This window comes from Spermophilus citellus, assembly GCF_964194105.1.
Source record: "Spermophilus citellus genome assembly, chromosome: 15".
Classification (NCBI taxonomy): domain Eukaryota; kingdom Metazoa; phylum Chordata; class Mammalia; order Rodentia; family Sciuridae; genus Spermophilus; species Spermophilus citellus.
Genome location: NC_138195.1, coordinates 63,544,785 through 63,559,589, shown reverse-complemented (window position 1 = coordinate 63,559,589; position 14,805 = coordinate 63,544,785). Strand labels below are relative to the sequence as shown.

Here is a 14,805-nt window from a genome sequence, read left to right as displayed (position 1 = left end):
TGAGGTCAGTAGACCATGATCCCTCATGAGAGGAGGCAAGGAGACAAAGACACAGAGGGAAGAAAAGTCATGTGACTTTTTTTTCCTTCAAAGCCAGAAGGGGTGAAGTGGGGCCTCAGCATGCGAAGGATTATGGAAAGATGGTTAAAATGGCATTTTGAGTAAGATAAGCAAGGTTTGCGAAGGTATCCAGTTAAATAAGCCAAATTCAGCAGTGTAGAGACACCACTCGGAGCCATGCTTGTTTAGTTGGTTTGCTCCAATTGCAGCAATTGAAGTGATACAGCTGTAAGCCGAGTCATGCTAAGAATTGGCAAGAGCTCAGGGAAATGTGTCCCTACCAACGCCTTGAGTTTGGACTTCTCGATTTTGAAACTGTCAAGAGAATAAATTTCTATCCTTTTAAGCTACTCGGTTCACAGCACTTTGTTAGACTGTCCTTGGAAGCAATTACAACCAGCAACTTCTTTTTCGGTCAGTGGTTCCCAGCCTAGGGTTGACCTCTGGTCATAAAAGACTCAATCTTTGTAGATCCACTTGGCTGTGATCAAATTCATGCCTGGTCTCATGAACAGGGCAAGCCAGAGCAGCCACTAATGTTTGATAATGAAACAGATTACGCTGTCTACCCCTCATTCTTTGTGGAACACTTAGTGTAGCATTGTTTAATCCTGTGTGGCTTCCTTGGCATAAAGAGATTTCCTGCCCAGATATCCCTCTACTGTGGAGCAGAGATTCTGGTTCCCTCTGATCCATCCCTTTGGCCTGAAGTCTGAATAGCAGAGGGTGTTTTCAGAAGCCTTGGGTTCTTCACTACCCACAGTCTGCTAGAGTATCCATCTGGAGCTTAATGAGTGCATGTCCAGAGTCTAGCCCTGCCCTACTTTTCTCCTGTTTGCTGCCATAATTAACCACCAACCTCAAGGGGAACAATTCACAGCAAGGAGGAAGTCCCACTTGGGCTCAGAATGATCCAAGGAAGTTAGGCTTCGTTGTCTAGAGGAACCTGAAAGCCATCTGCCTCGACCATTGCTCAGCCTGGAACAGGTTTGCAGAAGGAGTGCTGACCCTCTGTGCTTCCCTGAGGCTGAGCGAGCACCCTTCAGCTTTTTCAGTTCTCTTTTCTGAGAACTGTGCAGTAGTTTTGCCAAACTGTTGAAGAACTCCAGAAGGCATGTGCCGGGTCAGATCTACCCCCCCCCCCCCGCCCTCCATTCCACCCTCTCAAGCCCCTTCCATGTACCAAGATAGGGGTAAGGCCTGGGGGAAGTTACAAAAAGAAGGAAAGGTCAAGTTCCTGCTTTTGAAGAATATATGGGAGAGGGGGAGGATTGTGGGTTAATAAGTAGGTACCAGACTCTGCGGTGAGGACCAGAAAGAACAGTGTGCATTGGGACAGAGAGGATGTGAGGTGAGCAAGGCCTATTGCAAGACAGTCCATATCACCTGAGACTTGAGGGAGGAAAGGAACTTGCCTGTGGAGATTAGGAGGAAGGACATTCTGAGAGCCTGGATCCAGGCAGCAGGCAACACCCTTTAAAGCCTCTTCAAGAATAGGAAAAAATAGGAGCCCCTGCTAGATTATCTTGCAGAGGACAAAGGGAGCTGTTCCCCCTCTTTGGCTTCTGTGGGTCTCCCTGATATCTTAACAAAGATGTTGATGCACTAGGAGGCTAGCACCTTACTCACCTGAAGCCTGGGTTTAAACCTAGTTTTAAGTCAGCAAAGCAGGGCAAAGACTTGGTCCTGGGTTTAACTCAGCTCCAAATAACCTGCCACAGACAAGCACTTCAGCTTCTGGGCCCCAGTTTTCTACCTATAAAATGGGATAAATGGTTACTTGGACTGAGGATCCCTAAGGTCCCTTCTCGTCTGACATCCTGTGGGGTTATGGAGCCCTGAAGGAAGTGTGAAGTGGGGATCCGCAGAGTGTCAAGTCAAGGAGCAGAGGGCGGGGGAGGAGGTCACATGTATTGGTCAGGAGTCAGGTAGACGGGTCCGAGGAAGACCAAGAGGATTCAGAGGAGTGAGAGGAGAGCCACAGGGAGCCAAACATGCATCCATGGCCCAGAGCAGGCCCTGAGCCTAGCAGGAGGTCACAGCTGACCTTTGGAGAACAGGAGCCAGGTGAGGACAGGCTCAGCAAGAGGGGAGGAGGTTCACCCTGGCTCAGTGGTGAAGCGGGACGTATGAGAGGACTCTTTCCTCCTCTGATCCCTCTCCTCCCTCTGCACCCCTTCTCCCCTTAATCTGTGCTGCTCACTGACTGCTCCAGCTCCCCCGAATCCCCACATTGCTGCTTCCCAGGAAGCATTCTGTGCAAACCAAGGGGACAAAGGGAGAGCAACACGACCACCTTGTTCTGCTTAGGAATAAAATGACATGGATTCAGCCTCTGCCACGAGGGTAAGAGGGCATTTGTGAATTAGGAAGCTCAGTTGTAAATGAGCCAGGGCAGCTCACGAGCCAACCTCTGGAGGAAGACTCGCACCAGGAAGGGTGGGGGCTGAAGTCTCTCTTTGCAAGTTCCAGTTTTCCACTGCATTTCTTCATCTCTGTGTCCCTTTGACCTCAAGCTAGCTCCTGAGAAGCCAGTGATTCCTGCTGGATCCACCCTCCTCTATGTCTGGGATCTCTGGCTTTCTTTTGGTCTCTTCCAAGGCACCCAAATGAGTGCAGTGATACACCTTGAGCACATTTCCCTAAAGAAACTGTCTCTGAGCCCCAGGTCAGTGTTACCAAGAGCATTTCCTTTTGCCACCTTGGAGATTCTGAAAACCTAATAGTAGGCAAAACTCTCTGTGTCCAGAACTGGAGTGTTCAGACATTTTCAGGCCATGGACTAATTGGATTCTCTTTTTATATTTCAGGAGAAGAGGAAGAAGACGCAGGTGATGAAGACAGATTGGATGGTACCGTCAGGGGCCCGGGGCCTCGGGCGCCGGCTGGGGCGGTTTCAGAAGCGCAGCTTGCTCGCAGGCTCACCAAAGGAAAGAGCAACCGGCGGATGCTGTCCAATAAGCCACAGGACTTCCAGGTAGATTCAGCCCAGGTGCTCTGCATCCTCATTCAGCCACCCCATGGCCCACATTCCAGTAATTGCAGTGACACTGTGATGGACCTATTTCTATGGGCAATGCCTTATCTAGTAAAAAAAAGGAATGTCAGGCCAGACGCAGTGGCACACATCTACAAAACCCAGCTACTCAGGAGGCTGAGTCAGGAGGATCACAAGTTCAAGACCAGCCTGGCAACTTAGAAAGACCTTGTCTCGAAATAAAATAAAAAGGACTGGAGGTGTAACTCAGTGGTACAGTGCTTACCTATCATGTCAAGGCCCTGGGTTCAATCCCCAGTAATGCCCTGTCCCCCCCCCTAAAAAAACAGGGGGATGTCAGGGTATGAATCCAATAGGTGCTCTCCATCTTCGGCATGCAGAAATAGAGTTAATCAAACCAGATGGGGTTCTCCCCAGGAATAAAACTAGAACTTCCCTCCTCTTTGGAGGTAGGCAAGAGCTAATCATAGAATAGAAACACAGATATTATGTATTGCATAGCTCTGGTTGCTGCTTCAGACTGAGAGCTCGGGAGTAAGGGAGCATATCACCAGGGCTCAGGAAGGCTAGGTAAGGGCCTGGAGTCTGAGCAGTGACCTCAGCCCCATCCCACCTTTCCCAGGCCAACTCAGAACAATTTCAACCTGCCGAACCGCTCTGGGTTTCTGCAACCCAATCCCAATTCCTATCTTGGGAATGATCAATGGAGGCTTCTCCCAGTGTGTGAGAGCACCAGGACATGGCCAAGCTGTCCTGGCCTGCTTTCAGCCATCCTTGTGGGCCAAAGGGCAGAAGCAACCCCCCAGGATTCTCCTGCACCACACACTGGGAAAGGATCAGTAACAACACCCCTTCTGTGCTGCAGATCCGAGTCAGAGTGATTGAGGGCCGCCAGTTAAGTGGCAACAACATAAGGCCTGTGGTAAAAGTTCACGTCTGTGGCCAGACACACCGAACAAGAATCAAGAGAGGGAACAATCCATTTTTTGATGAGGTAAGTGGGCAGAGAATGAATGCACCTGCTCAGCAGGCACATCCTGTTTATGTGCCTCTCTCCTGCCTCCTGCCATCTCTGCCCTGTCCGTGGGAGGGGGTTGCAGATATGTGAGCAGACGACATGTAAAGACAAGGCAAAGGTCAACTGTTAAACCTACAAAGTTAAGAACCACCTCGACATGGTATCACCTGGTGGGCTTCATCATTGATCCTCAGAGCAACATCTTTCTGATGTTTGTACAGCAGTTTCACCCCAATGATAGAGCAAGTGATGTCACCTATATCTACCTTTGTTTTTCTAATTACAGATGTCTCTGAGGGATGACTCTGTGTAACTAAATAATCCATTTTTTAAGAAGTGGGAAAACTTCCTCGGCTATAAAAATAATACACGTTAGAAGAAAACAATGACAAGCAGATCCCACTAACCCCAAACCCCCCATTAACATTTAAACATGCTTTCTGTTGTTTTGACAGTTATTTTTCTACAATGTCCACATAACCCCATCTGAACTGATGGATGAGATCATCAGCATCCGGGTAAGGGGCCCAGGGAGTGGGAAAGTGCAGCTCACTCACTAACTGCCAGACAAAGGCCATCATCTTTCTATCACTCTTCTTTCTTCCAGGTTTACAATTCCCATTCTTTGCGGGCAGATTGTCTGATGGGGGAATTTAAGGTGAGTGACAATAGTCTTCTTCACTGAACTTACATAAGGATAAGAACTTTCATAATAGTGAGTCTGCCTCCAAGTCAGGTCTGAGTACCCATCCTGGTGACATCTTAGGGTTATGTTTAAGGGATCAACAGCATGATTCGTGCTGAGGGCTGCCTGGACCTGGTCTACTTCTAAAGTGGCTCTGGAACTGCCGCTTCAGGTCCCTGCCAGCCTTCTGCTATGGATGGAAGCAAATCCATGGCTACAAGGGGAAAGAGAGCTTGACCTTGGCAAATAGTCCACCATTGCACTCCCAGAACCCTGTCTACAAAACCTGTTGTCATAAATCTGGAGTCTGGAAGGAAAGCCAAGCTGGCCAAGAGAATCAGCATGATTGCCAACTATTCTTACTGGAATTAAAAAACAAATAGACTTGGTTGGCTCCTTCTTAGCAACTCTACAGGGAATGTGCTGCCTCGTGAAAGAAGCAGCTCCGGTCACTAAAGTCCCACAGGATGATATGGGTCAGGTGGATCTGTGTTTGTACCCTGTCTGCCACCAAGTACCCCCATGTCCTGGGGGAACTTGCTTCCTCTCTGATCATTAGTTTCTTCATCAGTAAAATGGGATCACTGTGAAGATTAAATGATTTATACATGTAAAGCATCTAGCATAGCACCTGCACATTAAAGTGCCTAATTGATGGTTATATTAATATTAGCCTTAGTGTTAGCTGAAGGAGGAGGAATGGGCAGGAAGTTGGGCTAGGTAAAATCCTGTAGGGTGATTAATGATCTCAGTTTTCCCGGGGCTATCAGTGCTAAAAACTAGGAAAGTCTCAAGCAAACTGGGACACATTCTTCACCCTACTTTCATGGTCCCTTCCAGCTTAAGAACAGCTTATTTGTTCAATAACAAATTGTTGGTTGAGGGTCTTCTCTGTGCCTCACATCAGGCATGGGGGATGCAAAGAAGGTAAGCTGTAAATATTGGGTCTCAAGCAAATTTAAGCCTAGTCAATAACATTTCATTTAAACATGATACTGATGTTTAAGTGACTAGACTGATTTTAAAATCTACTTAAGCTACTTTAAATTATTTTTTCCCCAGATTGATGTTGGATTCGTTTATGATGAACCTGGTAAGTAATGTTCTCTTCATCAATCTGAAGTCTCATAGTAATTCCTCCTAACTCTGAGGGAGATGCTAGAAGTCAAGAAAATTTTAGAGATCAAGGGATCCAAAACCAAAGGAATTTAAAAAAATGTTTTCTTATTGGGGAAGGATGTTTACTGGAAATGAATAACAGTAGCTTAGTGGGGATGTCTATTTTTTTTGTCTTAATATTTGTAAATAGGCAATTTTCTATGTTTTGTGAGGATATCTTTATCAAGATCAAATTATCAAACCAGTTAATAGAGTTCAGAGAATCGTACTTGAGTCACACCTGGACAGCGAGGGGGTGGGGACAGGGTGAAGAGAGCACAGAACAGAGGACGTCGGCATGCAGGCTTGCCTGCATGGGGAACTTGATGTGTCCTGATGAAGCTTCCAAGGAAATGCTTCTAAAAGGCAAAATCACAGACCCACCAGCATCTCTTTAGACTGTCCCTGTCCTTCTGCTCCTTTGTTTTAGGTCATGCTGTCATGAGGAAATGGCTTCTTCTTAATGACCCTGAAGATACCAGCTCAGGTGCTAAAGGCTACATGAAAGTCAGCATGTTTGTCCTGGGAACCGGAGATGAGCCTCCTGTGAGTCCCTAAATTCTCTGCCTTTTACTCGTTTCACGAAAAAGCAGATCAAGGACTAAGCTAGAGGTCCCCTGTGGTTGCCTTCAGTTCATCACCTTCCCCACTCCGATTCCTCCATTCCTGAGAAGCCGGTTTTTCCTCCGTGATAGATGATCATTCTAGCTCACTTAGTTCCCTTCCTGGTGTCTATAAGTGAGTGTTTAAATCGGGACACACGCATGTTTGCGCAGTGTCCTTGCAACATTAGAAAGATTGGTTTTTACCTACAGAGTGTGACTTACTCGCAGAATCAAGCAATGCTACCTAAAGGATTGTGATGATTCTGGGAAAATGGGCAGCAAATGGAAAGTGCCAGAGAAGAACACACACACACACACACACACACAAACATGTGCTCATGTGTGCGCACGCACACACACACACACACACACACACACACGAAAGTGCCTAATTGATGGTTATATTAATATTAGCCTTAGCATTAGCTGAAGGAGGAGGAATGGGCAGTGAAGAACACTTTACTATTCGGTGCTCATAAGACAACAAACACACACACATATCAGCATTGATTGTATAGAACAGCTTATAGGTGGAAGGGAAACTGGTGCCTGAAATCTTAAGCCCCAAGCATAGGAAATCCTAGTGGAAATTCTGATTGGGTTCATTTTACAAGCATCTGGTTGGCTTTTTAGAAGTGCTGCTGTTCTGTATGTGTAATTTAATCATGTGCTTCCAACAGCCTGAAAAACGTGATCGTGATAACGACAGTGATGATGTGGAGAGCAATTTGTTACTCCCTGCTGGCGTCGCCCTTCGGTGGGTGACCTTCCTGCTGAAAATCTACCGGGCTGAGGATATCCCCCAGAGTATGTATGGATTTAATTTTTTCCCAGTCTATCAGCTATGGGCATAATGAGATACTGATTGGTGCTCCCTATCATAGGTTTTTCTTCTGAAGGGTCTTCAAGGGCTTATTTTCATTCATCTGGCCCCATTGAAAGCTCCCTGAGCAGACTCCTGGGCAGCTAGTGCTGCTGATCCATGGTCCTTGTTGGCTCATTCTGCCCTATCTCTTCTTCCTTCAATGCTCTGTCTTCTTCTAGAGAATGCTAAAGAAAGGTGAGCAGTCAGCACTTCTAAATCTCTTTACCCCAAATGAAAGCATGAAATTTTATAATCAAGTAAGTGTGTTTGCTATTTGGAGTGTTAGAAATAGCTGAGCAAAGGGTGATAAAGTGCCAATAACCAGAAGTCTGTTCCTATTGTAGTATGAAATGTTTAGCAGGAGACGACTGTTCACATTTAAGAAAATGGTTTACAGTGATTCCATTTATGAAGACCAGTTCAGTCTCTCTTGTCCTTGCTGACAGCCAGCATCCTGCCTGCTTTGCCCAACCTGTCTGCTTCCTGCTGGGCTCAGGGACATCTAAATCCACTGGAGGTAGTACCCACTGCATCCACCATGGATCTCTTTTCCTGGAAATCCTTCTCCCTTCTTTTAGACCCTAGAATGTCCTCCATACCATCTTTCCCTCCAAAATATCTTAAATAAAGTAAATTAAGCTTCACATTATACTTCCTATACTAACCTGTTCAGTTGGTCTCTGTTCTTTCAAGTTTGTTAAAACAGAGAGATCTCTCTGATCGATTTGATGTGCTACAACTATGTTATTTACGAGTATGCCAAATCTTCTTGAATTTCTCTACAATGTCAGAACTGGACTTATGTCACTTTGACCTGAAGCATCTTTTCCAAATTAAAACCAGACCTAAGTTTGATAATTGACTCTTACTCTGACTGGACTGTTTAAAATTCTACTTTCTTCTTCCATAAATTATCAGTTCTCAACATCATAATTTATGGGTTTATTTTTCAAGGTGCTCTATAGGTTTTGAAATTACAAGAAGACATTTTCTCCCTCTTCAAGTAAGACAAAGGGAAGTTCTGCCCCTAGTGCTTACCACTGCGGGGAACGATTCTTACTGCAATTGTTTTCCCATATAGAAGAAATTTTACAATTTTACTGAATAATTTCCATTTTTTAAGAGGATCAGATTTAATCTCTGCTGTGTGACATATTCCTTTCCAGTGGATGATGCCTTCTCACAGACGGTAAAGGAAATATTTGGTGGCACTGCAGATAAGAAAAACCTTGTGGACCCTTTTGTAGAAGTTTCCTTTGCTGGGAAAAAGGTTTGTATGTGATCCTCTCAGAATAAACATTTAAAGCTTTCCTTGGAGTGAATTCCTGCTTATTCTTTGTTAAAATAGCCCCCTGATGAGTGGGCTGCTCTGCAGGAACACAGATTATCTGAATCGGAACACACCAGAATTCTCCACAGCTTTATTTTGGAGTGGAAAGTATGCAGGACTCAAGTTAGAAAATTCAGCCTTTTGAAAGACTGGAATAGTGAAAGCTACCATGGAATTATTGGAATTATTTCCCGGGTCTAAGTATGATCTTTCTCTTAGGCAAGCTTCCAAGCCAACCACAGTCATCCCTGGTAAATATGGTGGAGTGTAGCCCCCAGGCTCCCAGCTGCCCCCTTCTGCCACATTTCTAACCTGCTGTTTTCCCCGCAAGTGGCTGAAACCGGAGACTTGTGCAGGGACACCCTATCCCAGTCTTTTGGAAAAAGCTGGAAGACTGTTGGTGTAAGGGAATCTGTAACCACCCAAAGTCACACACTTCTGACTTAGTGTTATTTCCTCAGGGAGTCACTGGGGCTGTGGAGGGAAAGTCCTCACCTCTAGGTCAATTTAAATTCAGGTCCGCCCCATTCCAGAGGCAGGTGGGAACATTTCTTAATTTCTTAGTTTAAACTTTCTGAACTGTGGGCAATAATAATCTTATAGGATTTTTGAGAGGGTTAATTCATTTGAGAAGTAGTGATTGTGAGCCTACTAAGTACCAGATACTGTCCCATGTTCTGAGGCTGAACAAATGAGCCCGTGGGATAGCCATTGTTCTCATGGAGCCTAACAGATGGACTGACTTATCTGTTTCCTGTTGCTACAATGAAATACCTGAGACTGGGTCATTTCTAAAGACTGTAAGTTTATTTTGCTCATGTTTCTGAAGACTGAAAGTCTAAGAGCATTGCACCAGCATCCGCTTGTCATCTGGTGAGGGCCTTCTTGCTATATCATGGGGAGTTGGGGGGAGCATTATGTGGAAAGACACAGCAAGGATCTAAGCTCAGATCCCTCTCCATCTTCTAATAAAGTCATTAATGCCACCAGGGGGCCTCACTCTCAGGGCTCATCCAATCCCAATTACCTCCCAAAGCCACCATTTCAAAATACCATTAATATGAACTTAGGGCCCAAAGTGGTGGTGGTGGTGCACACTTGTGATCACAGTGACTCAGAAGGCTGAGACAGGAGGATTGCAAATTCAAGGCCAGCCTCAGCAACTTATCCCTTCAGTAACTTAGCAAGAGCCGGTCTCAAAATAAATAAAAAGGGCTGAGAATGTACCAATGGCAAAGCAATCCTGGGTTCAATTCTCTGTACAAAAAAAAAAAGTATGTGTATGTGTATGCATATATATGTGTTTGTGTAGATATGTGTGTGTGAGTGTGTATATATATATTTATATACATGTAAATATGTGTGTATGCATATATTTGAATTTAGGTATTAAGTTTCAACTATGAAGTTTTGGGAAACACATTAAAACCATAACAAACAAGCAAAAAAACAAAGTAATTGAATAATTTTGTTTTCAGATAGTGCTTAGAACTACAGAAAAGATGTGATTGATGTGGGAGGGGTGTCTAGTAAGGTTACCAGGTGGGACACCTTTCAGGAAGTGACATTTGATCAGAAGCCTGGATATGAAGAGATCTGGGAGCAGGGGCTTCCAGACAGAGAAGAGTAATGGAAGGGGCCCAGGAACCATGTTTGCAGTGAAGGAATGTCTGTGTGGCTGGAGAGGAACAAGCATCAGGGGTGGGGATAAGAGATGAGGTCAGAGAGATGTGAGAGATGGGTCAGGTTGTGCTTTATTAGCCAGGTAGGGATCTGACCTTATTCCAAATGCACTTTGAGAGCTCACTGAAGATGTTACAGGTGGAGTGATGCGAAAGTTGGAAGGCAAGAGAGGAAGTGGGGATTCAGTTAGGAGCCAGCTGCAGGTGTCTGAGGGAAAAGTATTTTAGGATGTACCCGAAGATACAAGCATCAGGATTTACTGTTGGATTGGGAGGGACTTGTTAAGGGGAGAGGGATATTGTGCGACTTTGGTTCTAAGGCCCAGTGACTAAATGAACAGAGATGGAACACTGGGACAGGAGCTTTGGGGTAGTGAAGAATCTGTGAGCAAGATCCAAAATCTGTTTGGATGTGTTAATGATGAGCTGCTTCTCAGACAGCATATGATAAATTCTCAATAAACCTAACTCTTATTGTTACATTAATCTATTAGTAGACATCAGGCTATTAAAAACAAACTAAAGACATGAATAAAAACAAGCTATTGGTGCACAGAAGAAGCAAAAATCACTTTAAATCCATGTCACATTTTACCAAATCATAATCAAGAAAAATAAAGTTTGGAGGCTGGTAGTATAGCTCAGTGGTAGAGAGCATGCTTTGCCTATACAAGGCCCTGGGTTAAATCCCTTGCACCAAGGGGGAAAATGTCTAAAATTTGACCAGGTCACTAGTATATAACTAATAACTAAGCTGATGATATCATAATCCAGTGTGAAAATATTGTTAACTTTTGGCAATTAGAAACCTGAATACCTACAGTTTTGCTTTGGTGATTGTTACAGGTTTGCACAAATATAATTGAGAAAAATGCAAATCCAGAGTGGAATCAAGTCGTCAATCTCCAGATCAAGGTTTGACTTTCTTTTCTTTCAGAAAAAGTAAAAATATTTACCAGCTACTAAATAAATGAAGAAATAATTACCCTTTCTCTGTTTCATTTTAACAGTTCCCTTCAATGTGTGAAAAAATAAAACTAACAGTATATGACTGGTGAGTTGAAAATAGACATGTCTAATTCAACAGTAAAGAACTAGACATTTGAATATTGTGGATCTTATGGTAGATGGTCTAACTTATACTTCTTGGAATATTTGCTTTTCTTCCATAGGAAGAAATAAAAACATGCTCCTGGAACTGGGAGGTTTAGTTTAAAAATAAAAATTATTTTAAAAAAAAGAAAGAAAAGAAAAGAAAGGTTAGCAGAAAAGCTTTAGACAGGGGCTGGGGCTATAGCTCAGTTGGTAGAGTGCCTGCCTTGCATGCACAAGGCCCTGGGTTCAATCCCCAGCACCAAAAAAAGAAAAGAAAACCTTTGGACATCTTGGTTCAATTGCTCATAACAGAAGAAGAGGGAATTATCTGAAAATGCTCAAAGATAAGAATCCCAAGGATTAAATATCATTAGGCTGTCCAAAATGACTTCAGAAATAAAGTAATCCCTTTTTTGGGGGAAGAAACACCAAAATATTCTGAAAGCAGAGTATTTGATAGAAATACTTTGAGCATTGTAATTATTATTTTTTTAAGAGAGAGAGAGAGAGAGAGAGAGAGAGAGAGAGAATTTTTTAATATTTGTTTTTCAGTTTTCGGTGGACACAACATCTTTATTTTATTTTTATGTGGTGCTGAGGATCGAACCCAGCGCCCCTCGCATGCCAGGCGATCTGGTTACCGCTTGAGCCACATCCCCATCCCAAATGTTGTGATTATTAGTAAGAAAAATGGATAAATGAAAGGCAAAGAAACACTTAAAAATGTTCTGATGGAATTTTGACTAAACCAGCCTCTCAGCACTGATTGGCTACAACAAGACCATTCTTAGAATGTTCTGACTAGATGGAGCATTCAACTCTCAGTCTTTGGATCTCTGAAAGTGGAAACATGGCAAATATCACATTGTCTTCATCATCATCATCATCATCACAAATGCATATTATGTTGGCTATCATTTTCTGAGCACTGCCAAGTGCCTGGCCTACATTATCCCAGTTAGTTTTTAGATTAACCCTGTGTGTGTGTGGGGGGGCGGGGTTGAGTTGACTCCTAGATTCATTTTACAGATGGGGACACTGGTGCTCAGAGAGGTCAGGTAACTTGCCCACAGTCACTTGGACGTTAAAGATCTGGTTGGGCCAGGCTGTCTCCACAGTCTCTCTTTTGTCCGAATATATTTGACTCTCGTTAGTATCCTATTTTAATACTGACAAGGAGGTGTGTGGGAGGAGAGTGGGGCTCATTTGTTCAGTGACTACACCACAATTAATGGAGAGTCACAGTAGGGCCTTCAGCACAAAATACTCCCTTCTTTAGTGACAGAAAATTTTAAGGCATTTTGGACCTCAGGCCACAATAGAAGGTGCTGCAGGGGCCTCAGGGACCCTTGGGAATATAGGTAGCTCAGATGACCACTCTGATCTATGGACTCTACAGTGGACCATTTACTAATTGAACCATCCCAGAGTTTCCTGTGGTCACTATAAAGGTGGGTTTATATCTGACCTAGGCTGCCCCTCTCCAAAGCAACTAGTGTAAGTTAGAATGAATAGAAAGACCCTGCTTACCTGAAGAACACTGGGAACCAGATCTTAGGTCACATATCCTACAGGGTATTTGAACAACTGAGGGAAAGCTAAAGATTCTTCAAATATAGTCTGAACCCACTGAGTGAGCCAAAAATATTCAGACCCTATACATGTGATTCAATACACATAAATAACATTTTCTCCAGCAAATTATATTTTATTAGTCACTTCCTATAATCTAATATACTATTCTCTAATCTTTCCCCCAAATACTGAGACTTTGCTTCTTCCCATGGTGCCTTTGACTTCAGAGGGGACATGACACTAGATGGAATAAAAATAAGAGATCTAAAGCAAACAATGTTCATAACATGTGCCCAACCTGAGACCGTTTCATGGTTAGGCTCACAGGCTCCTCAAGATACCCACAGAAGGATATATGATATTTTATTACTTGTAGAGAGCGTGGACAAATGTGTCCCTACAACATAGGCAAGATTTAGGTTTCAGGCAAGCAGACACACTCAGAGAAACAGCAGCTATCACATAGTAGGTGCTTACTAGATATTAGAATTGAATTAGAAGGGAATTTTTCTTCCTGTGATACGTCCTTAGATAGAGCCTGATGTGTCCTTAGATAGAACCCATTGTGATTGTTAAGCCATCATCACAATTAGTATGAACATGGTCAAATAAGATACATAGAACTATTTTATGCGATATAATTACATTATGCTCATAATGTAACGTGGCTATAATCCATTGATTCATCTTATGACAATGATATTAAGTGTAGCCATAGAAAAATCCAGTGACCTTTCTGTAAAATTTTTCTTTCGAACCTGTTGAATGAATTGTCCAGTTAGATCAGTGTTTCTAAAGGGTGGTTAAAAAGCCATCTGCATCAGAATATACTTAAAGTGTACACTCTTGGTGCTTAACCCAGGTTTACTGAACCAAAAGCCTGGACAGGAGATGCGGGTGGGGAGTTTTATGATTTCTGAGGTCTGAGGTATTTTCCAGTCCTTTCTTTTAATTTTTTAAAAATATTTTCAGTCTTTAGTTAATTATTCCTTCAGGTGGGTATGTATTGGTATCTTTTTCTTCTTTATTGTTTAAATGAAGACATATTTTTATAGATACAGGCCTTAACCTGTTCTTGCACACAGGGACCGTCTCACCAAAAATGATGTCGTTGGGACAACATATCTATACCTCTCTAAAATTGCTGCCTCTGGTGGAGAAGTAGAAGGTAAGACATTCAGCAGATCTGGAACGAGACAGGATACAAAACTTTGGAGGAAGAATGAACTGGGAGCCACCTGGAAATAGGCTTGTTTTCTTAAAAGCCGAATATGATAAGCTTAATGATCCATGTCAGTGATATTTTGGTGATGACCAGAAGAATAATTAATAATCCAGTCAAAAAGCAGTTCAACAACTTTCTTGCTCCTACCCAAAGCCTTTTGTCCATAGCTGTTTCATGAAGTTTTAATTGTCAGTACAGAGTGTCAACAGCTGATTTTTCATAGTGGCATTGATACAAGTTCACCCAAATGTAAAATAATATTCCCGTCTCAAAGGATTCTCTTGGTGGGAATTAATGAGGTCAGATGTCAATGAATCATGTCATCTCCCCTCTCTAAGTTGTGTGTGTTTTGTTTTCACTCTAACAGGTGTTAAAACCAGTACATTTCTCCTTTTACCATTTTCTACACTTGAGCACTATTTACCTGAACCTGGCATTATGGTTCTGTGTGAAAGCCAGAAGTTATAGTAGATAATGAAGGAAAGAAAGCTAAGGTGATAAGAGGAAAA

General features: G+C 43.2%; 1 protein-coding gene and 1 long non-coding RNA gene across 6 annotated transcripts in view; one reads left to right on the top strand and one right to left on the bottom strand.

Annotated features, from left to right (window-relative positions):
- MYOF (myoferlin) overlaps positions 1-14,805 on the top strand; it is a 150,335-nt gene that overhangs the window by 53,505 nt on the left and 82,025 nt on the right. For 3 of the 5 annotated variants that reach the window (XR_014018918.1, XM_081267374.1, XM_081267373.1), the window contains exons 6-16: positions 2,871-3,037; positions 3,924-4,052; positions 4,532-4,594; positions 4,684-4,734; positions 5,824-5,854; positions 6,350-6,465; positions 7,205-7,331; positions 8,556-8,659; positions 11,248-11,316; positions 11,412-11,455; positions 14,157-14,239. Coding sequence is in view for 4 of the 5 variants with exons in the window: in XM_081267374.1 (XP_081123500.1) it covers positions 2,871-3,037; positions 3,924-4,052; positions 4,532-4,594; positions 4,684-4,734; positions 5,824-5,854; positions 6,350-6,465; positions 7,205-7,331; positions 8,556-8,659; positions 11,248-11,316; positions 11,412-11,455; positions 14,157-14,239 (984 nt within the window). In the remaining variant the exon portion in view is untranslated. Of the gene's footprint in view, positions 1-2,870; positions 3,038-3,923; positions 4,053-4,531; positions 4,595-4,683; positions 4,735-5,823; positions 5,855-6,349; positions 6,466-7,204; positions 7,332-7,434; positions 7,585-8,555; positions 8,660-11,247; positions 11,317-11,411; positions 11,456-14,156; positions 14,240-14,805 lie in introns of those variants that run through there. The other 2 variants (XM_081267375.1, XM_081267376.1) reach the window with 2 other exon arrangements.
- Positions 1-14,805, bottom strand: part of LOC308633951 — a 70,062-nt gene that overhangs the window by 53,062 nt on the left and 2,195 nt on the right. The window lies entirely within an intron of this gene.